The sequence below is a fragment of the Strix uralensis genome, chromosome 4, assembly GCF_047716275.1.
Source record: "Strix uralensis isolate ZFMK-TIS-50842 chromosome 4, bStrUra1, whole genome shotgun sequence".
NCBI lineage: Eukaryota > Metazoa > Chordata > Aves > Strigiformes > Strigidae > Strix > Strix uralensis.
This window is the reverse complement of record NC_133975.1, coordinates 114,590,421-114,616,798: the sequence shown is the minus strand read 5'-3', so window position 1 is coordinate 114,616,798 and position 26,378 is coordinate 114,590,421. Positions and strand designations below refer to the sequence as shown.

At 36.9% G+C, this 26,378-nt stretch overlaps 1 protein-coding gene across 8 annotated transcripts in view; it reads left to right on the top strand.

The window, feature by feature from the left end:
• Positions 1–26,378, top strand: part of TTC7B (tetratricopeptide repeat domain 7B) — a 146,588-nt gene that overhangs the window by 12,681 nt on the left and 107,529 nt on the right. For 5 of the 8 annotated variants that reach the window (XR_012628942.1, XM_074868594.1, XM_074868593.1 and 2 more), the window contains exons 2-5: positions 9,184–9,338; positions 10,455–10,623; positions 23,812–23,942; positions 26,054–26,175. Coding sequence is in view for 7 of the 8 variants with exons in the window: in XM_074868594.1 (XP_074724695.1) it covers positions 9,184–9,338; positions 10,455–10,623; positions 23,812–23,942; positions 26,054–26,175 (577 nt within the window). In the remaining variant the exon portion in view is untranslated. Of the gene's footprint in view, positions 1–6,490; positions 6,648–9,183; positions 9,339–10,454; positions 10,624–23,811; positions 23,943–26,053; positions 26,176–26,378 lie in introns of those variants that run through there. The other 3 variants (XM_074868592.1, XM_074868595.1, XM_074868596.1) reach the window with 3 other exon arrangements.

The window sequence follows — 26,378 nt, the reverse complement described above, 5'->3', positions numbered from 1 at the left end:
AATCGTTCACTATGGATATATCTTGGTGTACTCTGGAATTGAATAAACTTTTAAAGTCACCTCTTGGAGAGGGATTCTGCAGGCAAGAGACAGAGCTCCTAATCTGTATTGAGTTAGGGCTTTTTTTTTTTTTTTTTTGAGCTGTGTGTAGTGTTGCCATTTTTCCCTTTCTCTCCTCCCTCCTCCCTAAACTTACATATAGAAAGGAATTTAGAGCTAGATATTCCTCTCACTTAGCCTGCTAACAACCCCTGGGTTCTTCAACAGATGCCTGGAGGTTGTGGTAGCATTCATCAGAAAACTGATTATTTTGTATTTTAGCATGTGATTCAGTGGATGATTCAAGATGGATCATGGTTTTAAGCTAATAGTAATAAGTATTCATCATTCTTGACCCAGGATAAATGAAGATTAATCCTCTGGTTTTATTCTGTTTTTCTGCGAGTAACTGCTTCAGATAGTGTGGTAACAATTTTGCTTCAAAAAGCAGATGTTAAAAATCAAGTAGCAAAGCAGCTGTCATTATGATATTTTTAGTCAGTATTTTACAAAGACACGTCATCGTGTGTGATTTTTCTCCCACCCTATATTTATGCCAGCCTTTATTCTCATTTTGAAGATCATTAGGGTTGATCCAGCTCTGGGGCCCCCAACATAAGGAGGACGTGGACCTGTTGGAGCAGGTCCAGAAGAGGCCACGAAGATGATCAGGGGGCTGGAGCACCTCCTTTATGAGGACAGGCTGAGAGAGTTGGGGTTGTTCAGCCTAGAGAAGAGAAGGCTCCAGGGAGACCTTATAGCGGCCTTCCAGTACTTAAAGGGGGCTACAGGAAAGATGGGGGGGGAATTTTTACAAGGCCGTGTAGTGATAGGACAAGAGGTACTGGCTTTAAACTGAAAAAGGGTAGATTTAGATTAAGTACAAGGAAGAAATTCTTTCCTGTGAGGGTGGTGAAACACTGGAACAGGTTGCCCAGAGAGGTTGTGGCTGTCCCCTCCCTGGAAGTGTTCAAGGCCAGATTGGATGGGGCTTTGAGCACCCTGGTCTAGTGGGAGGTGTCCCTGCCCATGGCAGGGGGGTTGGGACTGGATGATCTTTAATGTCCCTTCCAACCTGAACCATTCTGTGATCCATATTGCAAAGAGAGATAGCCATGTATGCACAAGGTTCTTTGCAAGACATTTTGTATGAGTGTGTCTCTAAGCTGAAAGAAAACAGCTTGCATGTGTAGAAGTGCCTGGGTTTGTTGCTTTGCTTTCAGAGCTAACAGAAATGGGTATTTCACCTAAAGCATCCTTCAGTTTGTCTTGCAGTTCCAGGGTGCTCAGACTTGTCTTTGCTTATAGGCAGAGGACATCCTGTTAGACAGGTGGATTATTTTAGCGATACTGTGGTGTTGCAGAAACAGATGCGCAAGCTTGGCTGTCCTTCTCCAGTTTTAGGAAGTGGTTCTGCACTGCAATATATAAGTGATATAAGTCATCAAATATCCCCTGACTCTACTAAGTAATTGTTGTTGATAAACTCTTCAGTGGGGGAATGAATGAATAAGAGGGAGTCTTTCCTTTGATCAAAAATTTTATGTTGATCCATAACATCTCAGTTTTCTAAAAGTGGGAAACAGGTTTTCATGGTATTGAAACCGTTTACTAAGTTGTTTTTTTTCTTCTGGAACATCTGTTTAGACTGGCTGAAAGATTGCTAGACTTCAAGGTATCTAAAAGCTTTGCACAGTTTAATTCTGTCTTTATAAAGGGTCTCATAGAAGAATATAATCTAGATCACTAATACTGTGCTGGAAGAAAAAGAAAAGCAATTTCTTCTCAAATGTTACCTACATTATTCCAGGATGTCTTAAGGGATAGCTAAAACTGATTAAAAACTCTGCTAGAGCTATCATTTCATAAATGGTTTCTTTCAGAAATGTCCACATAATTGGAATTTTGTTACAAGCACCATTGAGGCTCAATCTTACTGGCACAGAATGGTTGACATGCCTCAGGTCAATGCTTTGTTAATAAAGCACTTTTTCAGTCATAATTTGATTTAAAAATTTGTTGCCAGTGTCTGGCCCTGTCTGACTGACTTAGCAGATGAGTGACTTGGTAAATAAGAAAATCCTGCTTTGCTGTAACTTTTATGGTTTGCATTCTGTGACCTGTTGTCTTCCAGTGTTAGTCACCAGCAGCTGAGCAAGTGTAGCACGTCTGGGATGAAAGCCAGTCTGACAGTAACTGTTTCTCTTATGGTGCTGTGTCTCATGATGTATAGCCATGGTACAGGGAAAGTGTGAGTTGTGCTGTATATAGGTGACCTAGAAGAACAGCTTTTGATGCTTAATCGGATCTGTGTGTAAGTTGTGGCGGCTGTTTTCTCCTCTCCCACCTTTCCTCTGAAGGAAAGTATGCGTAATACATGTTGCTGCACTGTTACTGTCCCTAGCTAGTGGATGGATCAGGAGCTTCTCTAACTTGCTTCAGTGATGGGGACAAAATAGCTGGGTGCTATAGACTACTTTGATTCTCATCTTAACATGTCTGAATAGTTTCAGAGTATGCACCAGCATGAACTTAAGGTTTTGCTTTTGTTTGTGTCCTGCTTTTAGAGAAAATATATTTTTTCAAGTCATTGTCAGAGAGACTTTATCTTAGGGTGGAGGGGGGAAGGGTGAGAGAGGGAAGAGAGAGAGAGGCTAAATTAAATTTTCTAGAGGTGGCTTCCTGTTTGTCTCCTTTTACCTTCCCCAGTGTGAGAAATTCTGCAGGGTACAAGAGAGGAATAATCTTGCAAACTTTCTGCAGAGTGCTAGATCTGTCTATGCCTGTCTTGTTCTGCTGTGGCCCCACAAATGGGTGAGAATTGGAGCTTCTAGAGCTGGTCTTCCTCTTTCTGTGGTGCAGCTGTTGAGCAACTGGAGTATGGAGGGGAGTATGGCTACACTCTGCTCTTGCACGTGCCAGTGCTGTTCTTTGGTTACAGGCAAAATGGTTATTTTCCCCTTTAGTAATAGGGATGTTTTCAGCACTTCGTTTTAAGAATCCTCAGGGAATGCATTTTCACACCTAATAGTGCAAGGTTCATTTTCTTTTTCCTTAGTGTCTAACTTGTTCTTAAAGATATCTGCAAATCTATTGTAACAATCCAAACCAGTTGTTTCATATGCTTCCAAGACAATGTTGCAGTTTATATAAACAAAACTTCTCTGGCAGCTGGTGCACAGTCTAGCTGTGTTTTTTACCTGTCTTTCCGTAAAGATAGATCTACTATATTTAACTTCATTAAAGAAATGCTTGTTACAGGACTGTGGGACAGAAGAATTTTTGAGACCTGCTTAAAAGAATGCATATGAGAGCAAAGGCATGTGTGATACTTTCTTCTTTGGCATGTTTGAAGTTCTGCTATTTGAAGTGTTGAAGAATGTCAGTGATACACCTCATGCTTTTCATTGCAAACAGCCTTGATGATATTTCAGCTCCTGAACTAAAGTACTGGTTTTAGCAAGGAATCCAAATGACACTCTATGTTTGACGTTTGTGTTTCCTCAGCCTTCTTTGGAAGTGAAGTTTGCTCAGTGAAGCACTGAACTGAATAAAAGAAAAGAGGAATGTTGCTTGTTAAATGAAATACTTTGGTTTTGAAGAGTACAGATCAGGGAGGAAGTATCTACTTGCACATCCCTTAAAACTTAAACAGTTTAACATATTTTTACCTCTTTTTAAGTTACCACTTAGCTTTAAAAATACAATTAGCAAAATTAATCTTCATTGTTCTTCTTCCAAGTAGGACACTACTATGCTGACCTCAAGTATTATTTTCAAGGCCCACTTTTTTTTAATCACCTTTTTAAAGAAGGTCATAAACAAAAATTGTGTACTTGAAACACTCTCTGGAGTCTTCTGAATATTATTAGTAAAATACCTGTGCTGAAAGGACCCCTCAGTGACCTATTCTTTGCCAGACAAATAATTACATCCTGTGAACATGTTCTGAAGCACAGTTTTGTAAGTTTGGAGTGGGCCTTTGATCTCTAAGACCCTTTCACACAGCACATGTTAAATTCCTTATACCAAAGACTAACCTGTCTTGCACTGGTGCACAAAACCAGCTGTCTTTTCTGTGCATGCAGTTTACACTCTGATTTCCAGAGAGAGGGAACAGTTGCAGAAAATGCAGTCCTACAGAGTGCTGTGCTAAAGCTATCTTTGAGCAGGGTACTGTTGATGATAGTATCTGACTTTACTATTTGTTTATGATAATACTGTGGCTATGCTAATGAAATGTGGAATTTGGAATATGTCTGTAACAAAGGGGATTTGATCCATAATGTCAGGTTTAGATTTGGTCGGTTTAATGTCTTGTATAGTTTGCAGTTTGAAACTGAAGTTACACAAGCTGTTGATTTTTGTCAATTATGCTAAGATTTCTGTTTGAAGGAAAAGAAAGAACGTGTAGAAAATAAACTAACAACATAGATGCTGAGTATCTTTAAAAATAAAATGTCATTTTAGCATACTGCTTGTCTTGGAAAATTTACTTTGTTGCAGTAAGTGACAATTGTCTGTACCATTTGTGCTTTTTTAGTATATGTATTAGTGCTTGCAGAAAATCTGTTGATATTAGTGAAAAATTACTTCATTTGATGGAAAAGTCTCATGAATTAAAGTATGATCAGACAGAGGATGACTGTGTTGGGCAAAGGGGCCACAGACAAGTCTCTGATACCCAGGTGGGTTTTGTCATAGTGCTGAAAGAGCTGGGCAGTGTCATTGCAAGGACACTTGTTTTTTTAACAGTCCTGGTGATCAAGGGTGATTCCTGGTGACTGGAAAAAGGCACATATGACCACTTGGAAAAAGGTCCAGAAGGAGGATCCAGGGGCTGCAGGTTGATCAGCCTAACCCCAGGCCCTGGGAAGATTAGGAAGTATGTCCTGGAAACTGGTTGGAAGTATAAGGAGGTGATTGGGATCAGCCGATACGGGTTTATCAAGGACTAACCAACCAGATAGCTTTTGATCATAAGTGACTGACTGTGGGGACAGTGGATATTGTTGGCTTCAATTTTGTCTAGACTTTGAACACAGTTCCTCATAGTATATCGTGTAGTTCAGTTGAAGAGAGAGGTGGACTAGGAGCTAGGTGGAAAACTGGCTGGGCTCAGAGGTTTGATCACAGTTTAAAAAAAAAAATCTGATCTGTGACATACTAGAAATGGAGCCTCTCAGGCTGATACTGTGGTCCATACTGTTTAGTATTTTTCTTGGTGACATAGACATTGAGAGTGCACCATCAGTGGTTTTGTGGGTGATAGAAAACAGGGAGGGGACTATACGACTGCTGTTTAGAGGGATCTCAACAGGCTGGCGAAATGAACTAAAGGCAAAACTCATGAAGTTCAGGAAATGCAAATGCCATGGTCCTGTACTTGAGAAGGAATAACTGTAACAGTATAGCCTGGGGATCAACTGGCTAAAAAGCTTTGCAGAAAAGGATATGAAGCTCCTGGTGAATGACAGAGCATAAGTTGGCAGCTAACCCTTTGCACTGTATTAGCAAGAATGTAGTTAGCATTTGAGAAAAATTATTCCCTACTGTTTGTCACTTGTGAGACCACATGTGGAATATCGTATCTAGGTTTGGGCTCCCCAGCACAAGAAAGACATTGGTATAGTAGAGTTAGCCTTGTGGAGACCCACCAAGATGATGAGGGGGTGAAAGCATGTGGACTAAGAGAACTAGTTGAGAGAGCTGCATTTGTTAGATCTTAGAAAGGGAAGGCTAAGAGGGGATCCTACTGCAGCATCTCCCACCACCCCCTCTTGAGTATGGAGGTGGCCTCTTCTCAGAAATGCACAGTGAAAGTATTAGAAGCAATGAACAAAAACTGCAACAAGGGAAATGTTGGATGGATAGCAAGGAAAAATCTTCCACAATGAGAACAGTCAAATGGTGGAAAAGTTTGTCCGGAGGGTTTTTGTGATCTGTAGAAATGCTCAAAACTCAGCTGGGTATGATCCTCAGTTGCCTGCCCTACTGTTGAAGTATGTTTCTTATTCTTTTTCTTCACTTAGTACATTGAAATATATTTTATTTTTGATTTTTGCTGAACAGACTTCAATGAAAGAGTAGCAAAATTAGTGTAAAAGTGCTTCAGAAATTGCTGGAATTTTACTGATAACCTTGTGAATGTATGGGAACAAACTGCGTCCTTCTCTACTTTTACTTCCTCAGAGGATTTAAAATTTCAGGTATAATATATGAGAAGAAACTTCAAATGATAGGAGTTTTGAGAGCCTTTGAATGGCACTTGTGCAAATTACAGATAAGTGGTGTGGTCCAGGGCGATGAGCTGGGTGCAGTAAAAGGGGATGTTACTTCCTGGCTCTCTTGCTCTTCTCCAGAGGGCAAAGTGTAGTTGTTTGCCTTTGGCCAAACTCAGCCCAGTCTCCAGGCAGGCTCTGAGCCTGCCAGAGTCCCAGTTTATGGCTAGGGGCAGGAGGCAGTCCGGGATCTCTGGCTTGGGCCCTTTCCTAAGGGGGTGCAGTTGACCATGACTGTCAGAGCTGGGAGCTGCTGCTGCTACAGGGTGGTAGAGCAATGGAGGCTGTGCACAAGGGATTTCAAAGACTGGTGGTTGGTCCCTCCAGGTACTTTCCTTGCTTTCTGATATAATGTATGGGTAAAACTCGTGTTGTAGTAAAGATGTTTTTTCCTCCTTATTTTCTAAACACAGAGAAGACTCTGCAAGCCATATTAAGTCGTAAATGTGCTCAGTCCTGATAGACCAGGTGCTAAAGTCCTCTTTAACTCACACATTTCCTACTGCAGCTAACAATGGGTTTCTTATGAATTACCAAAAGAATTCTTACTTACTGTAGAACCTTCTCATTCTAGTTTTGTTCAGAAATGTTAAATTTCCAGTGTGCAAGGAGATTAGCTAACCTTCAATGCAGTATACCCTAAACTGTATCCAAAATACTATAGTGTACAAACTTTGAGCCTTTATATTTTTCAGAATTTAAGTTTAACTTCTCTTATTTGTTTTGTTAAACTATATATGAGGTGTTCGAGAGTAAAACATTTCAGTCAAACTTTATAAACCAATCAATTTCTTTGTTAAGGGATACGTAAATTGTATGATGGACTTAATGTCAAACTGTGCCATTCACCATATGAGCATTGAATAGGTAAATAAAAGCATTTTTTTGGTTGGCAATTAGTGGCTAATAAGATTTCATTGTTATACTGTAGCTGTTTTACTGAGTGGTAGTAACTTATTTTTTTTTAAACTGGGAATTGTACATCTTTTATATGCATTTGAAAGATGCTGAGCGTCACTGTTTTTTCAAATGTCTCTAAGATGCTGCACCAGGGAGATACTTTGTTTTCCCCTTCCTTATCTTTCAAGGAAGTGACATTTTTGGCTAGCATGTGTCAAAGCTGTATCCGGAGTGCATTGTTGTTGAGAGGATAAATTGAGCAGAAGGTACATAGTTTAGGCAAAACAAAACACATGCGAAGAGGCATAAAGATGCTCTTAAAAGAAGAAAGTGCATGTAGAAAGTGACACTTCAGATTATTTGGTGTTGTCTGATCTAGAGATGAGATGAATATAGCTGAAGTATCAGAAGAAACTTTGCTGACCAAAGGAATGGAACTGTTACTGCAAATTTGAGATAGATGAATTTGACAGCTATGGTCTGAAAGCCAGAAAATTAAGCAGGCTGGTAACCAGAATGCATCTGTGGCGAGACTTGCCTTCATCTGGGTGCTGAGATCCTTCTCTTTTGCAGTAGTGTTTAAAAGTAAAATGTGAGTGAATGGTAGTTGAGAACAAATAAATGTTCAGATTAGCATGGGTATCTTTCCCAGAACACCAAATAAAAAACATAAATGGAAAAATAAGCACTCCCTTGATGCTTTTGCTATTTGTCTGGTCTCTTAAACTCTCTCTTGAAGAAATTGTGGTTTAAAGATCATCAGTTAGCTGGAAGATTTAAGGGGAAAAAAAATTCTAGTTTTTTGTCTTTCTACTTGATAGGACGTATCACAGGACAGCACTGGTCCTTATAGCTTACTGTATAATGTCATTGTACATGAGTCGTATACTAGTCCAACTGACACAAGACTGAAATCTGCTGTACTTAAAAGGCGAGATAATGCTGATGCATTTATACTTCTCGAGGGAAAGCTTTTCCTCGACAGTAACACTGACTTCTGCATGTCCTGGTCTTTCAGTCCTTTCCCATAACCCCTAAGGACAGTGCTAAAGGTTATAGGGTGGTGAACACTTTTCTGATTGTTAGCTATTTGCCTTTCCCCTTTTCAAAATCTGTTTTATTTATTGTTAATTCAAATTTGGATTATTCAAACCTTGCAAGACATGATCTGGTCTTTTCAAGTCCCAGATAGTGAGATGATGACTTTTACAGCCCTCTTCTTACTAGAGGAACTACTCAACATGTTTCAGTAAAATAAATTTAGTGGTCCTGGATAAGGGCAAGGTAGTGGGTGACCAATTTCTTGAATTTCGGCAAACATACTAGCTGCAGCTTTGCTGGGCAGCCTGTTATCATGATCTACCTTCATATCTGAGAAGTGGTGGTAAACTTCGTAGGGAAAGGGGATAATGATGAGAAATGGACTTTCATACTGAAGACTTGGGATGGCTGGAGCCTTAACAAGGTCTGAGTGATGTCTGCATTCTTACAGCTGAGATACAGATGGTGATCAAAGCCATTATGAGGGGCATGTAACTTAAAACTAGTTGCGTAAATTAATCCAATATCAGTATTCATATTTGAAACTACAATAGGCATTTTGTGAAACACCCACCATTTTTTTGGTAAAGTGTATCAGAAGTATCTTCTTGTGTTCAGAAAGCTACATAAAGCTTTTGAATCAAGTGTTGCTTTTTAAGGAGGAGGGGGAAAACACTGACACCAGGTTAACGTTCCAATTCATTATCACTTAGAACACAGGAGACTTGATTCTACAATGAATCAGGCAGGTAAAAGATAAATTGAAAAGTAAAACAAAGTACCACACAACTTCTGTTAAATCTGAATACTTGACACTGTTTTGGTTAATTTGTATTTAAAGTTCAGGAGATGGCTGCCTCCACTGAAATGTTAGTGAAATAAAATTATTTCAAATATTTCATGTGTTTGGTTTTATTTACAGATGACATGGCAGAACTTCTTCTTGGGGAGTCCAAACTAGAACAATTTTTGAAGGAAAATGCTCTTAAACAGACTAGTAGTCCACGGGGCCCCCGGCCAAAGCTGACTGAGGTCAGGAAGCATCTCACAGCAGCGCTTGACAGGGGAAACCTAAAGGTATGTAAGTCAGTCTGAGCAAGAATTAGAAAAACTGAAATTCACCAGAGTACTCTGCTGATCATGGAGAAAAATGTGGAAAGTGCTTGTGTGGTGTTTTATTATCATTGCTATTCCCAAAACATCATCAGGACTATGCTATTTCATGGCGCTCTGTTTCTTCATGGATTTTTATTCAGATAAATTTATCAAATCTTCTTTTATTAGAAGAATAAGAAAGTTGTTATTGACTTCTGGGATGCTAAAGTGAAGTACTTACAATGTGTTTTGTGGAAGTTTTTCTTGGGAGTATATAACTATAACATTCTCTGTAGTGTTTAAAAATGCAAAATACTTCACAATTTTCTGTAATAGTCTCTTAAGTATTCAGGAAAGGTTCCTTAAGTTATGTTTACAGGTGCGGAAAGTGAGGTTAATACTTGAAAGCGTGTTCTGTCATAACCTTTTGATGTTCTTAACCATTCTGGTCCTTCTTTTATTTAACTATTGTAGCTACTACATGAGCTTCTCTTTTTTGTACTCAGTGTCCATCTTTTGGGAGATCAAAAGGACCTTGTTTTACAGGCATCCGTAATATTTTGTTTCCTGTGATTTGTGGGAGTATTAATTTATCTTCCTTTTCTTTCTTCATTATTCCATGAATCCTATTTTCATGACATTTCTTTTGCACTGATACTTTGAAATTGTGCGAGTTAAATATATAGGCTGTGGAACATGCATCAGTAAGTTTTGATGCTATGTTATTTTCAACTGTGCTTGTGGTGTTAGAAAAAAATTAATTGGAGGGGTTGTCATGATAGACTGCCTTTAAATAGTTTTGTCACCTGGCAAAGCTGGATTCCAACCGAGAGGTATTTCTGGTGCATGTGTAAATAAATACGTGAATATTAAAATAACTGTAGCTTAGTGGAGTGACATTTTGTGGATTCACCCCCTACTGCAAGCTTCCCAAATACTACATGAAGACAGAATTTTGTTGGTTTGTTGCTCTGTTACAGGAAATATCCTGAGGGTTTCTACAGTGAATATATATAGAAAACAGGCCAAATAATGATCAGAAAGAACTAGGTGAATTTTTTGGGGAAAAAAACCCTTTCTTATTCATCTTCCTTCTAGCCAGAATTCCTACAAGAAGCTAACCTAATTATGGCCAAGTTAAACTACGTGGAAGGTGATTACAAAGAAGCTCTAAACACATATGCCAGGGTTGGAGTTGATGACTTGCCACTAGCTGCAGTGCCACCATATAGGCTACGGATGATTGCTGAAGCATATTCTACTAAGGGTAAGATTGGTCTTTCCAGTGGAAATAGTTTTAAAAAAGTTAATTTATAACTTGTCTGAAGTTAAAGAATTTTTTAGTGTGCATATCATCAACACAGTGGTGGAGTACCACAGTAGATAAATAAGAGCATGTCTTGGCTCCTTTAAATTGTTCAGAGTTTGTGCTAGGTTGTGATGACTTTTACCTCAATTAATATTCTGTGCTGTCACCCAATCAAATTTTTTGATGAGTGTATTTAAAAGTCCTTCCATATGTAAATGTTACAGTAACTGTGGCTAGATACTAGAAGTATTATTACTATTGCTGAAAGTTAAGTGTTACAAAAGTAGTGCAGTTTTGCAGTTGCTGTGGACAGAGTTGGAGAACCTTGATTCACCATGATGCTTTTTACTGAATGTTAAAATGCTCAACCTGAGTTAAATTATTTAACAAAATTACCACTTAATTGAGAAAAATAGTAATAACATGATAAAATGACTTAAAGCAGTGCATTTCTTGTGCAGTTTTAGTTTTGAATTTTTCTTACCTGAGTATCTTTTTTAAAAAAATTCAGGAAATGAAGTTAATTAAAAAAAAAATTTTTACTAGTCTAATATAGTGAGAATTGTAATGCTGGCCTTGTGTCTTAAGGTGGCAGTGCCACTTCAGTTTAGAAAACTCTTTAATAGACTGTAAGCTGGGTCAGTGTGTTGAGGAAAGTAGCAGTTTGTATGCTGTAGATTTATTAGAATTTACTGTGTCTAAATGTTTGCTTTGGTCTGCTCTGTTTAAGCTTGGGTTTGGTGCCCTTATGTACTTTTTGTTATGGCAAGAGGGGTGTCAAAGTCAGCAAACACAATTTATGAGAGACTTCAATAGCATTCACTGACAACTGGTCAAGGATTGTTTCTAACATTAGTCTTGAAAGAGAGTGACTGTTTTCCACCAACACAGTCTTCTAGTAAACGTTAGACAAGCATGAGTCATTCTCTATAGAGATGTCAAGGAAATAAGAGAACTAACTGGTAGCAGAGACAAAAGGATGCTTCCGAAATCTGGGCAATACTTAGATGAAAAGTGGGAAGGGAATAGTACATTGGGAGTTCTTATATATATTACATCCATCCAGTTCTCTCATACATCATAGATGTGGGCTTTTTGGCAATGTCTGGTATGGGTAGACTTCCACTCAGCTTTGTGGGTTTTGGTTGTGTTTTGGTTTTTTTTTTTAAATCTATGAGGATGTCTGTTGAATTTGTCATGTTCTTTCCATGAAAATGCAATGTTGGACTTGATCAACTTCAAGTTCCTGAATTTGCTTATATGTCCAAGGAAGCCCAGTAATTTAATTGAATCTTTTCCCAGAGCTCAACTCTTCTGGGTTGGGTTTATTTGACCTCGTAAGGATATATAACAGTTGAAACAAAGGCATCAATTTTGCAGAAAGGATTAGTATTATTAATTTTACTTAATGTAAAAACAATTTGTTAAAAAAGAGTAAAATGTGTATCTTTTCTACCCTGGAATGTTTTTTAGGATCAGCTTATTGAAAAAAAAGAGACAGAGAAGAAAAACAGCTTTCTGTCTTCTGCCTAGATATGGTGGGGGTTTTTTGCTTCTGATTTCAAGTTTATACTTAAACATTGAAATCTGTCATATCAAGCCTGATCTAATTTGATCAGACTTCATTAGTTTGGTCACTTCTACTGGGTGACTGGCTACCAGTTTACCCAAGCAAACTATTGGGGTTTTGTTGTTGTTCTGTTCATGTTTAGAATCTTTTTTGCTACTGTGTTTCCAGTTTGAATGGAAGATTAATAAAATTTAATATCCCTTCTTCCCATGGCAGCAGGTTGCAAGAATATTGTCTTCTGTGTGTTCTAGAATGAGGTAGAAGTCACAGCCCAGTCTTAAATTTAGTATTCAATATCTAGATAAGTTTAGAGTAATTGACAGCTAAATAGCATATGTTTCTACCCAATAAGGTATAGTTAATTCTCACTATCTTCCCCTTTCCTCCTGAAATTTCTTCTTTCTCCTTGTAAGAGTGGATTATAAAACTTTTCAGTCTGAATTCAGTCTCTTCACAGGTGATTGAGGCTTGTAGGTATCACCCAACTAAATACAAGTTATTCTTACAGGGATTTTGTGCTACACTGGGGTTTGTATTTCTGCTTTCAAGTTCAAAGATAACCTAATTATATAAAATTAAAGCTCTTCTGAGTATTTAGATTTTATTTCTTTGGCAGTCATGAACACAGCACCATGTTATTAAGCAATGAGGGACTGTCTGTGCTGCCTGTTTGCAAGCATCAGCCCGACTGCACTGTTCAGTGCGGCAACCTGCACAGAGACAATTAAAAGATATCCGTTTTAGTTGCCCCATTTCAATCCAGTTTGGGGCAAATCCAGTTCCAGTGGATTTGCAGTGTTGTATGCTATTGTGTAGTGGTCTGATACTGATGTACTTACCTCTGACAAAGGCATAGGGCAGATAACTAATGGTAGTTTTTAATTCCCTTAAATTTTTTTTCCGTATTTAAGATGGCACCACCTCCAAGTGCTTACCTTCTCACTCTGGGGTTTCATTCTGTAACCTCAGAGGTGATAGACTGAGTGGGGTGCTTGAGTTGACATGTTTTTTCTTCTACAGTTGTTACAGGGTACTTAAATGAGCATGTTGTGCTGTAACCCTCAGCAGTTAACAGTTCACAACCATCCCTTAGAAATGACCTGCTTTCCATATGTCCCATCTTACTCTTGCTTGTGGAACATATGAAGTATGTCATTCTGTTCTTCACAGCGAATGAACATTCAGCATGTGTGTATGGATGCAACGAAGTGCAAAAATGGGTCCAAGGTCAGGTTCAAGCTAAATTTTGCTGGAGTTTTGTCTACTTATGGCTAGAGAAAGAAGGGGTAGAGGAACAGCAGTAGTGACAATTGCGGGGAGAGAAAATAGAATCAGAACATGGCAGGGGAAGTGAGATCCCCAAACACTTGCTTGACTTGTGGAGGGGTGTGTGTGTGTATTTATGTATGTGGATGCGCACATACATAAATATATGTCTGTATGTATTTATATTGTTAGAAAGTAAGATGTGACAAAAATAAAATGAGGAAAATTCTTACTGCCTCTTCAGACTCTCCAGAGTGGGTGTGTCTGAATGCATTATCCATCAAGGTTGTTTGTAAACCTCACTGCAAGATGTTCATTAAGTTACAATAGTCTTCATTACAATAGACCAGAACATGAAATTAGTGTCTTTGCACCCCTGCAGTCTTCAACTTGGAATAAGTCTGTCATTAAACCAAAGCACTAAAGCCATATACTGCCTGCAGTGCGCTCACAGAGGGGGTCCTCAAATTTTTTATTACATAAATGAATTAAATGCATATATATCTCTAATAAAAAGAATGCTTTTAAGTCTCTGTGCTGCTTATAGCTTTAGCTGAGGACAGCATATTTAGAAGAATATAAGTGAGAGGCATAAATGGAATGAAAGTACGTCAAGCAAAGGATTGAAAGGCTCTCAAACCCAACAAGGAAGATTAAATGATTCTTATTCTTTTATTGGAAATGTCTAGTCAGTGAACTGCTGCTTCAAATCTTCCAAAGAAAGCTTCTCCATAGATTGTCAAAATGCAACATTGTAAAATTTCAGCAAAATTAAAAAAAAAAAAAAAGGTATCAAATTACCTTTGAAATCTTTTCCATTTCCTTTACATGCAGCTTTTTGCCAGCCTGTGATGTGTGGGGAATCACAGGGCCTCAGTGGCCGAGCAGTGCTGGAAAGTGGTTACTGTCTGTTGCTCCTCCTAGGGAAAATGTTCAAAATTGTTAGTGTAGTGATAAAGGAACCGCTGTACATAGGCAGTTATTCATAATGGTGAGCAAAAAAAAGTGCTTTGGAAAGAAGTTTAAGGAACAGGACAAGTTGTTTGGATTTGTGGTTTTTTTCTGGCTTCTGGCAACAAAAGCCACTGCTAATACTGAGGTCTTACACCTTATCTTGACTAGAAGATGATGCAAGAGCAGTCTGATGAAAAGTTATCTGCTGCTGTGTCCATTAAAACAGCAGAGAGTGGACTAGCCATGTGAATATGCATGAGGCAAAGTCTCAGAAACTTGATTAGCATAGGTCAGGACTCAGCACTGTTAAGATATCCCTCATGCAAAAGTTACAAGGCAGTAACTACTACACAGTACACTGAATGTAGTGTAATTCTAATATTTTCCTGCCTTTATTCACCATTTCCTCAAATTGACAAGTTAAAAATGGAAGTGTAGTAGAGGACAGTCATCTTTTATGTGGTTAACTTTGTGGACAGGCATACTTTTATGACCTTACACTGATTTTTTTTTTTATTTATTTATTTTTTATTTATTTTTTTTTTTTTTAAGTGTGCCCATAGAATAGAGTTCTGGATTAGATCTGGTGTTTACTTTAAGAAAAGAACTGATTTTGATGTTGTGCTTCGAAGTGACAACTCTGTATGTGTATGTAGAAGGTGTTGTGTGAGAGAGAGTATTAATAGAATATACAGAATTTTCTTAGATTCAAAGACTTGAAGAAATTGAGTGGGGCAGTTTTTAAACGTCATATAAAACACAGAAATGAAAAGATGGAGTTTTTCAAATCAACGGGCCACTTAGTATTTGCAAAAACATGAGAATACTTATTTGGATCTGTTGGTTAGTTTTTCCCCATCTGCTTGTAATTACATATGACATGAAAGTGGAGGAGAAGCATCTGATAAAACAGTTTTCTGTAGTGAAATGTTTATAGTTTGAGGTGCCAGCTTATTTCAAGAGGGTGTGATGAGGGAAAGGAAAATGGGCATAAAAGAAGGACATTGTTGAGGAGATGGGCTGGTTTGCATGACTGTTGTGGCAAAGTGTTATCCTCAAAGTAGGTGTATGAATGTTGCTGGAGCCAGCTCCCTGAAGCTCTTGCCTTTCCTTCTTTTCTAGTAGCACTTAAGTTAATATGTTACAGGAGCGGGTCATACCTTTAATATGAAGTTTTAAGAAGCAGTACAGAAAAAAGCAGGTTGTTTTTTTCTTGTGCTGCAAATGTAGTTTGGGCATTGGTACCGGTTATTAGAGCTGTCTTATGCAGCAAGAGCAAAGCTAAGAAATAAGGCTAGGCAGGGGGAGGAGGAGGGAAGGACAGTCTTGAGTTTGTGGTGGGAAGTCTTGGCTCAAAGTAAAATGTAGAGGGGTTCTGCACGTTTCTGGCTGTATTACATACTTGATATTTAAGTAACTGCTTAGGAATGACTACCTTCTAATAAGTAGAGCAGGTTCCCTTGTTCTAAGAGGTTAATTTTGTCTCTTCAATATCCATTTGTTTACTTTCTTCACTAGATCAGTTTAGTTGGCAATGTTCAATTCTGAGACTGAGGAAAATCTTAACTTATGAAGAACTGAAATAAGACAAGTTTTGTATCCATAAAGTAGTAGTTAAAGACTGTATATGTCTGATTTTTTTTGTTCCTTTTTCACATTAGGCTTGTGTAGCTAGCTCTAGCTTTTCCTACTCCCTTCTCTTACAAGACCAACCAGAAAAAAATCTGTATATGCTGTTACCATACAGAAGCATATATTTAGAATCCACTTTAATAATGGCTGAAGCTAATATTCTCCTAGGGATATAGCCTCTGGGAACAGGACAATTAAGTTTCTGCAAGTTTTCAACAGTATATGAATGAGGTAATATACTGGAAAGCACACATAGGCATTATTCAAATACTATGCATGGCAATCTCTCCTATGTTTCTAAGCAATTTTTGTTTGCTTATGGAAGCAAGATGAGATGCATGCACAGTGGGATATCAAGGTGTTCATTTGGGGAGGTGCAAATTGTCAGTAACTCTGAAATAATAAGTATATATTTAACTAGGAAATAAGCTTATTGAAATCTTAGGTAATGTGATTCTGATACCGCTGCATAAGTCAAAATACGTAATTGAAAGGTGAATTTATAATACTTGACATTACAAATTAGTGAATCTTTCTACAAATGCTTATAGATGAACATAGCAATTTACAGATCTGACATTTCTCGAAGTCTGCAATTTTGTAAACTTGATTTTAGTAAAGAAATTGTGTTTATATTTACTATGGTGTATAGATTAGTAACCTACTCAAGGTATCTGTCAAGATGGCTGTGTTGTATTATAATAACAAATTCTTGTTAAGTATGTGAAGGATGTTGTCTGTAAGTTAGACTGTGACATTACAGGATTGTAGCTTTATTGCTGCAGGCCGTTTTATGTCTCATATTGCCTGTTCAAATAACTGTGTTTATATTTAGATGATGTATGTTGAGTAAGGTGAGACTGTCTTTACTGCTGGTGACCCACATTCAAATTTAATGTTGCATTTACCAAGTTAAATGATTGGCTATTAATTAGTTCTATTTACAGAAACATGGAAATACTCATTAGGTTCAGTGGAAGTGTCAGGTGCATGTGAATTGCTACTCTGCAGTTAGCAAAAGATGCTGCACTTAACTTTAATCATATACGATTGTAATGAGATCTTGTGCACAGCTAGCCTGTGTCAGCAGACACCAAGCAGCTCTTCATGGAAGAATGTTAAATGAAAGCTGTTTTAGTTATTATGCCAGGGATCTCTAGCCTCATTAGGCAACGGGTCAAGAACTAAACTTAAGTTCCTTCCTCTGCTTTGCTGTGCAAACATTGCAACCCCGTCAGCAAGCAGTTTGCAGACTGCAGCTAGGACGCCTGTGCCATAGATACTTCAAACTTTGTCGTTAAAGCTTGTCTTTCCCCAGTCTATTTTTATGACTTCTGCCCTGCTGGAGCAGGGACTGGGGGGAACCCAGGAGTTTGTTCTGCTTTCCTTAGTGCTGCTTTTAGCTCTGGTATTTGAAATCCAAACACTGAATGAAAATAATATGCTGCTTATTAAAATAGACTTCTTTAGGACTTGAGCGTTTTGGTTTTTCTTGTTCTTAGTTTCTTCCAGATCTTTAGAATTTCCTCAGAATCTTTCCTTTGGCAGAATGAGGAGAGGAAGAAAATGTTGGGCCAAAATTAAAAATTAGTGATTCTGGCCTTTTTTCTCAGGCCACAGGAAGAACCAGTGTCACAGTGGAGCCTGGTCCTTTTTCCTCAGAGATGCTTGTAAAAGCAATCCTGACAATTACAGCAAAACAGTGTAAATTCCATGGTTAAACTATCTCATTTTTCCTGAGCAAATATCTTCTTTGATGACCACTCCGTATACTGGTGTGCAGCTCTTCTGCTTTGGGGAGAGTTCATCAGAGAGAAATTCACTCACTCCAGGATCTACAACAGTTATCAGTCCTTTTCCAGCTTTTATCTCTAGTTTGAACTTTTCAGCCCCTCTAGAAGTTGCTTGTCTGTCAAAGGGCTGTACTGTAAAGCAAGAATTGGCTGGCACATGATTCTTAAGAAACAAATACATACGTGAAAATACTGATCTCTTCTGTTTAAAAATATTGTAAGAGTCCATTTTTTACTTTAAAGAAAATACAAAGATTTGAATGTCATTACATGTAGATGAAAAGTGTGATGAGTCGTTTCACAACAGTTATCTCAGATGATGTTACAAGAAATCCCCAAATATTGTTATAGTTTTATTGTCTGCTTGGATTATTAAGTAGGTGTTCACTTCAGAAGAGTGTTCCTGTTTGTTTTTCTTCTCTCTTTTTAACTTGGAGAAACTTGAAGATGCTTAGAAGCACTAGCATAATTATGGCAGTAGAGTTGTGCTAATGAAATGACATTGCAGTATGAGCATACGTGATAAAATGTTGTCTTCAACTCTGGAAAGTTGTGCTTATGTTGCTCTGGGTGTCATCTAGAATGGAATTTAATTCTCTGTAAGTAGTCTGTGTTTAAAAGAGTGACTCGTCAGAGCAGCTTCCCTTAAATTCAAGTATGCCGGGAGAAGGGGGTGTTGTCCTTCCTTCTGATGCCTTTTCTGGAAAGTCAATTGGGTATGAAACTAGCCATAGAAGAGATCCTTCATCCTGACAGTTGGAGACTTTTTTCCCCTGTGTCTTGGCGTGGGGGGCACAGGCAAGACAAGGTAGTTGAAAAATCAGAGAAATTAATTGTTTGTGTTTTCTTAGATTGTCTGAAGAAATAGGCAATTCCCAAGACAGTGTCTCTGCAGTAACTGTGAAAGTAAGAGGTAGTTTATTATAAATATATTTCCCTACTCTATTCTTACTTTTCCTCCTTTCCTTTATAATAATTACTTTACAAATACCAGTAGGGAATTGAAGAGGAAAAAAATTCATGCTTTGCTTTCTAAAAAAATTCTCTGCAACCAAGTCACAACCTTTGATTTGAGGACTTCTAGAAATAAGTCCTTCCCTTCAGTGAGATTAGCAGTGTGTTTTCTAAGCTCAGAAATAAACTGTGGGAGTTCCTTGGTAGCAGTAAGTCAGATTGTTTCAGTTCCTCTTTTAGAATTACTAATAAATGTTTGCCATAGTCTATATAATTTTTTGTTTTAACTATGTAAGTTAAATATGAAGTTTCTTTAAAGGAGATGAAAGGGGGTTTTTGTGTTTACAGCATTTGAAACACCAGTGTTGCTTTACATATCATATAGGAAAGCGTAAGTGCTGTATACTCAAATACACTTGGATTTTATGTGTCCGTTGAAGGATAACAGGAAGCAAACCCAGAAATCTTTATCTATTGATATGACTCTTTCTCTCTTGCAAAAGCATGTTTATTTACTTAAGTATAAAATAGTCTTTCACTGTTTTTCCTCAGTCCTTTGACAGTAAATAAAGCATGGAGTCCATTATTATTTGTGGTCTCTAAAACTTATACAGACATGGTACTGTCTGGCATCATGGAAGATCCTCAGATATACAGTGTAGTAAATGTGATAGGCTTTTCTCAGCCTTGTGTTTTGGGGTTTTTTTTAATGGTCTCAGTAGTGGTCTGGATGGTAGGAGTACTTGGTAAAGATCTGAGATGTGCTGTGGATTCGCTTTTGACCTTATAATAATCTTTGGTTTACTCTGTGTAATGAAATGGCAGTGTTAGCTAATCAGTTCTCCCACAGAACTGATAAGTCTGATTTTTTTTTTTTTAAGTTTTTTGTAAATGAAAAGTAATTACTGCCATTGTCCTTAACATAAAAATGGTTGGTTATCAAAGAATAAGCAAATCTATTGCATGGGGGCTTCTTAAAAATTGTTAGTTTGTTACTTATTCTTAATGAGACGTTCTCTTTTTTGGGTAGTGGTCAATGTGTGGGGGGGCTGATCTGCTCTTGCATTTGTGAAAAATGAAATGGTTTACTTGACAACCTTGGCCACCGATTTGAGACCATAGACACGCTTGGAATAAGTGATAAAACTATTGTTTGCTTTCTGAATCTTTCACAAAATACAGATAATTTATGAAGTTTTTGAAAATTTAAAGAAAACCTTTGCTAGTTATCATGTAATTTAAATATCAGACATACTCTTTTCTTGTCCAAATACTGTTTGTTGCTGTTCTGCAATTTTGACAAGCAATTTTAGAGTTACTTTGCAAAACATGTAAGCTTAACTAGTACAGACTCGTATTCATTTCACCTCTTCTCACTTTCTTTTCCCTCAGGAGTCATCTTGCTTGATATCAGGACTAGATATGTATGAGATAAGTGTCTTCCCAAAATAAAACTGACCCAGTTTGTTGGGAGCTTTTGCTGAAGGTGATTTTGACTGGAAGGACTTCAACTTAAAAGCCATGAATATCAAAGTCAACTTGTGATACCAATGGATGTGATATTCTTGAATGCAGAATAAAACAAAATAACCAATAGAAGTTAAATAAACCAACAGCTATGATCTTTACAACCAGTGCAGTAATATTTTGAGGCAGTAACATGTAGCTCTTTTCCAAATATCTCAAAGCAGTTTATGAACCGTTAAAGAAATTCCTGCCTTTTGAGGGAAAATAGCAGAGATTCCTGCCTGGCAGGTGTGGAAACTAGCACAAAGGACAGAACTGACTTGTCTGAATATATGCAGAAGTCTTCAGCAGATAATTTAGGGCGATACATATTTCTCTGGAATTCATGTGTTTCTTAGTTCTGTATGTTACCAATTGCTTGTTCTTTTTTCAAGGGCCTAATATAGTAATGCCTATTATAATTAACTTTTTGTTGCTTCTCAGTATTCTTATGAAGAAGTGGGCAGTATCTTGTGTGGTGGTTATAGCCATGTTGCTGTTTATATCTGTTTAAAATAAAATAATACTTTTATGTACTTTAATACATTATTTCTTAAATTTCATCTGTATTTAAGAAAAAAATTAAATGCGTAGTCTGGAGGGACTCTAATTTTAACCTGTTACAGAAATAATAATTTATTCAGGGTTTTTCTTCTAGTTGGTATGTTTTCATTTTTAATACAGTATTGAATTGTAACTATTCCTTGTGTCATCAAAGCAAATGGTGTCCAAACCATCCTGTTAAGTGGTCATTTCAGAATAGTTCTCCAAATGAACTTCCTGCTGAAAAGCATTGCATGCTTAAAATATATATACTTTCCTGCATTGTAATAAGCATCCGGGAAAGATACAGTGAATAACAGTTGTATAATAAAGTTACTCTAAGAAATTGTGTTATATACTTCATCAAAGGACACTTAGAATTACTTAAAGTTTCTGGTAGAGCACTGAGGTGCTTTAATATCTTAAAGAATATTCTCAGCTAAAATGAGAGAATGTTCTTAGAGTGAGTTTTTCAGATTAAAAAGATTATAGTCGTGGCATAAAGTATAAAAATAGAAATAATAAATCCAAGTCAAATCTACAAATAGCCAGTTGAGTAATATGTTTCATGTAGTGGAGGATTACTGTGGGGCACTGGCTGTTCATGTCATGGGAGAGAAGGGGTGGGGAGGAGTGATCCGCTTATCACCTATCTGGTGCTTTCAGTCATTTGACATTTTTATTGCAGCTCATTTATTGTATTTTATGGTCACCTCTAAGTCTGAGTTTGACGGTGTTTGTGTAGGACACTGCAAACTTTCTATCCAGCATGAACTTTACATTTAGATCTTAGAGAATCCATTCAAGCCTACTGCAGTAGCAGGATAACTGACCTTTTTCGATAGTTTTTGAAAAGTATGTTGAATTTTATTTTGTCTTTAGCAGAGTAGTTAGTACTGAAGTCAGAATTTTGCCTTAACTGGATGTATAGCTAGCAAATAGAACTGTAGGATATATGTTGTTTATAATAGTAAAAGGGTGGATCGGAGGGTAAAGGTGACCAACAAACTGATACAGACTTAAGGCATCCTCTCAAGCCAGAAATATGGCTTGATTTTTTTTTAATTTTTAAATTATTTTTATATTATTTTTATTGTTTATTATTTTTTATACAGATGAGTTATACTTCTACAGAGAGATATTGAAACTTAATAGATGTTTTAAAAGAAAACAAATATTGTATGGTTTTGAGTTTATCAATGAATAAACTCCAGATTCCATGACTGTGTCTTCCCAAGTAGTAAGAAAACTATCGTAAATCTAATGAAACATACTGTCCCCACCTTACAGTATTGATGGACAGAAATTCTTTGATAAACTGTTCTCCAAACTGGGGTTTTGTACTACCTGTCAGTCTACAGACTGCCCAGTATATACCTATGTGTTTTGGTTTTGTTTTTAGTTTCTCCAGAAATGGATTCTGAAAGCCTTGGATGATGAATTGAGAATATGGTCATTTAAATTGTGAATTATGTTAATGTGGGAGCAGTTGAAGGCACTTTAGGATCAGCATTTACTGCTGACAACCTGGAAGAATAACCTGAAATAAATCTTTTAAGAACATGTGGAAAGTGCTACACTTCAAATACAAATAATTATTCAAATAAATTTAAGATGGAGTAACTGATGAGGCAGTTGTCTTGCAGAATATCTGGTGATATGTTGCAGATCATAAACAGAAGAGAATTTTTTTAGTAATATGTAAGGGAAAGCACAAAAGTTCTGCTGATTTGGGTTTGGTTTTTTGTTTGTGTGTTGGTTTTTTTTTTTTTTTAAAGGTATCCTATATCAAAAACAGGAAGTCTTTCATCTCTGCTCAGTGCTATTGAGGCTCAAGTGGAGCCATGTATCCAGTTTTGGCACACTGAGTCAAGATAGAGGTAACCAGTTGGAGATGGTCCAGAGGAGATAAAAATTATTAGGTGTCAAGGAAGCATGAAAAGAGAAATGAGTGAAAATCATAATTCTTTGTTGCAAGCATTCTCTCTCTAGATAAACATTGAAAAAACATTTTGTAAAGAAAGGAATAATCTCTCTTTGAAGAAGACTAGGAGTAAATAATCTAGGGAGGGAGATCTAGGCATTAGGAAAAAATACTAATTACGAGAACAGTTGAGCTCTATAATAATTTGTATATGAAGGCCAAGGCATCCCTATTGTCAGAGGCTTTTCAGAACAGGTTAGACAAGTGTCTGGGGTTGCTTGATTCCTCCGTCAGATAAATGGATTAGTATTCTTGAGGTCCTTTCTAGATGTTTTCTCTAATTATCTTGTAAATAACTCTAATAGAAGTGGCTTGTGTAGGAGATAGTGTTATAAGAGTTGTTGGATTTTTGTTTTAGACGAGCAAAGACTTTTTCCTTCAAAGCACCAGATAATGTATTTGTTGGATAAGTCTGAGAGGAAAAGACTTCTGTGCTTCGATGAGAGCGAGCTACGTCTTACTAAATTTACATACAAAAATTACACTTCCTAACCCCTTATTTTTTTGAAAATGTATTTGGCTTTATAGGTGCTTCTGCCTTGCACAGTTACTAAGTTTAGCATTGCCTTGAGTGCCCTTCTTCACCCTGCCTTGGTTTCTGTGACCACTCTGGAAAAGTGAAGATGTATTCAGTAATTTAAAACTGGTATAGAAAGACCCGAGGCACTTTTGTGGTAGACTGTCATAATGTCTTTTAAATCAAAATTGCTTTAAAAACATTGCTGCTTCTGGTTTTATAATTATTGAGGAGTCACTATTATTTATATATTTATTAGTGTCTGTATCAGAGGACCATACCGTCATAAGTTTTTTGGTTTTGTTTTTTTTCTTTGTTTCTTCTTCTGACCAAAGGGACTTAGCCTGGACTATATTTAGGTATAGCATTATATGACATTAGTTTTTAATGCTTCATTTGAATTTTTTTTTCTTTTTTTTCCTCCCAGGTCTCTGTCTTGAGAAGTTGCCAATTTCTTCTTCTGCTAGCAACCTCCACGTGGACCGTGAACAAGAAATTGTTACATGCTATGAGAAGGCTGGGGATATTGCTCTTCTGTACCTTCAGGAGATAGAAAGAGTAAGCTGGGATGATTTTCTTAATTGAAGAATTGCGGGTATCATCTTTCATTGATGTGGTGTTACCAACATTTGGATAACTCAACTAAAAGATGTCTAATATTTGTTTTCTTAGGACTTTAATGCACACTTACAATTGGACAATAAATTAGTGTGCCTTAATGGATGTCTGGTAGCTGTCATCCTGACTGTTCTCTCATTCTGATCTCTTAGAAAATACTGCTAGTAGTCTGAAGACGGACAGAGCTCCTCTGAACTACTGTGTGTATTCAAGATGCTGATCTGTGGCCTGTTGTTACCCTGTGGAGTTCATTTATGAACGTGGGATTATGGTGTTCTTCAAACACACGTGTCAGAATATGTACATTGTGTGTATATACTTGCTGGCTTTTCAGATAATTCTTGAAAAGAATTCAATTCAAAATGAAGCTGTAAAGATTGAAAATTGATCTTGTTGATATTTATTTGGGGCCAATAACTTAACTGCTCTTAAATCCTCTTTATAAAACTACTTGAATGTAAAATGCTGAAATAACATTGTACCTGTCAGCAAGACACTTGATGTATCAGGGGGGTGTCCAGAATACTAATTGAAAGTGTGTTTGCTTCAACTAATAGGCACAATCCTGGGACAATGAAAAAATCATCAGATATGATGAACAGATAAATATACAATTTTAAAATATAGATGAACTTCAGATAAATCTTAATAGTTCTATAAATCGGATCAGGACAATGTTCTTCTACTTGAAGGCCCATTTGTCATTTTATCTTATTAATATATTACTCACTGTATGTATGAAACTACAGTTACTGTTAAAATCTGAGGTACTAGATATGCAGGAGACCTGGTTTTTATTGATGAAAGTTGATATATCTGAGCTTCTTAGTGTTAGACAAAATATAACCTACAAACAGCTCTGCAGAATATTAGGCAAGTTACTGGTGTGTGTGTGTGTGTCCCCCCCCCCCCCGTTTTGTAAATTATGGATTATGAATTATGGAAAGTTAAAGTTAGACTCTTCATTTATAAAGTGTAATGCTTCATGATTTAAAAGCTTCAGACTTTGTCTGAATTTAAAGGGATACATAGGCTCTTTTATTTCCTCCTTTTGTTTTCATTTACACCTTTAACCTTGTCTTGTTTCTTACCACTTAACAGAAACCCTTCAAGTGTTATGAATATATGAACGCTTTTTTTTAAAGAAAAGAAAATTCGTGATACCCTTTGTTTCTAAGAGTTACACACTGTTGCATTTTATTTACTTTGAGCTATGCCTGGACAAAATACAATACACTTGTGCTCTATTCTTTGGCTTGTGAATACTATTAGAATGAAGCAAGCTAGCAGTATCAATCCTGCCCTCTTTTTCAGACCTATTGTTTGCAGTCCTCAGACCAGTCATGTGAGAGTTGTCTTTGGAGGGATTGTTAGATAACAGTTATGGTCACACAAGCAAAATGAAGGGGAAAGAATACTTTGATGTGATGGGGAAAAGAAATGTAATTCAAACTTTAAATAATAAATACACATTTTTATTTTCTCAGGGTTTTTTGCTTTGGTTTTCTCGATTGTTTTGTTATTGTCTTTTAGCGGCTGGTAGACTATGTGTGGTGAACATGAAGGCAAATGAAAGCTGGTAGCTCTCCATTTTGAGAGTGCATTTTTAATGTTGATGTAATACAAATTAAGTTATTTCTAAATTGTGTTTTGGAAATCACTCTGGAGATGACTTAATCTTCTTACTGCTTTCTGCAGCAGTAACTTGCAAATCTTTTAAATTTTTAATACCATCAACTCCTGCTACTGAATAAGGTTGCAAATGTACTTTTTCATATACTTTGGTATACCATTCTTCATAAAAATTTTTGGAAAAGTATTATAAAATTTTTCTTAGCAGCGTTTCTGCTTGGTGAAGAAATTACCCTTAAGAGTATAGCCAAGAGCAAAAAGATTTATATTTAGGTGGGAATGGAGGTAAGGAGATAGCCATCGCATACAAATGAAAGCGACTTCTCCAACATTAGGTATTAGCTTCTGTGTAAAATTCCACAAAACTTGATTTTTTTTTTCCTAAATACATTTTTTTCCTTTTTTTTTTGTTTTCTTAGGTAATTAATGCCAATATACAAAACAGAAGCCCTAAGCCAGGGCCCACTGCACATGAACAAGAACTTGGTTTTTTCTTGGAAACAGGACTTCAAAGAGCACATGTTTTATATTTCAAGAATGGGTAAGATTTGATTCTCCTTTTTTTGTGTTTACTTTTTTGTTTAGGTTTTGTATTTGTGATCTAACTGGGCATCATAATTTTTAGCAATCGTGGATTGTGTAATCATGAGGCCTCATTAATAAAGTAGTAACATTTTGATTGAAATAGTAAGGCTGCCCATATTGCATTTATTTACATACTGTAAAATTAGTTAATCAAAGTAT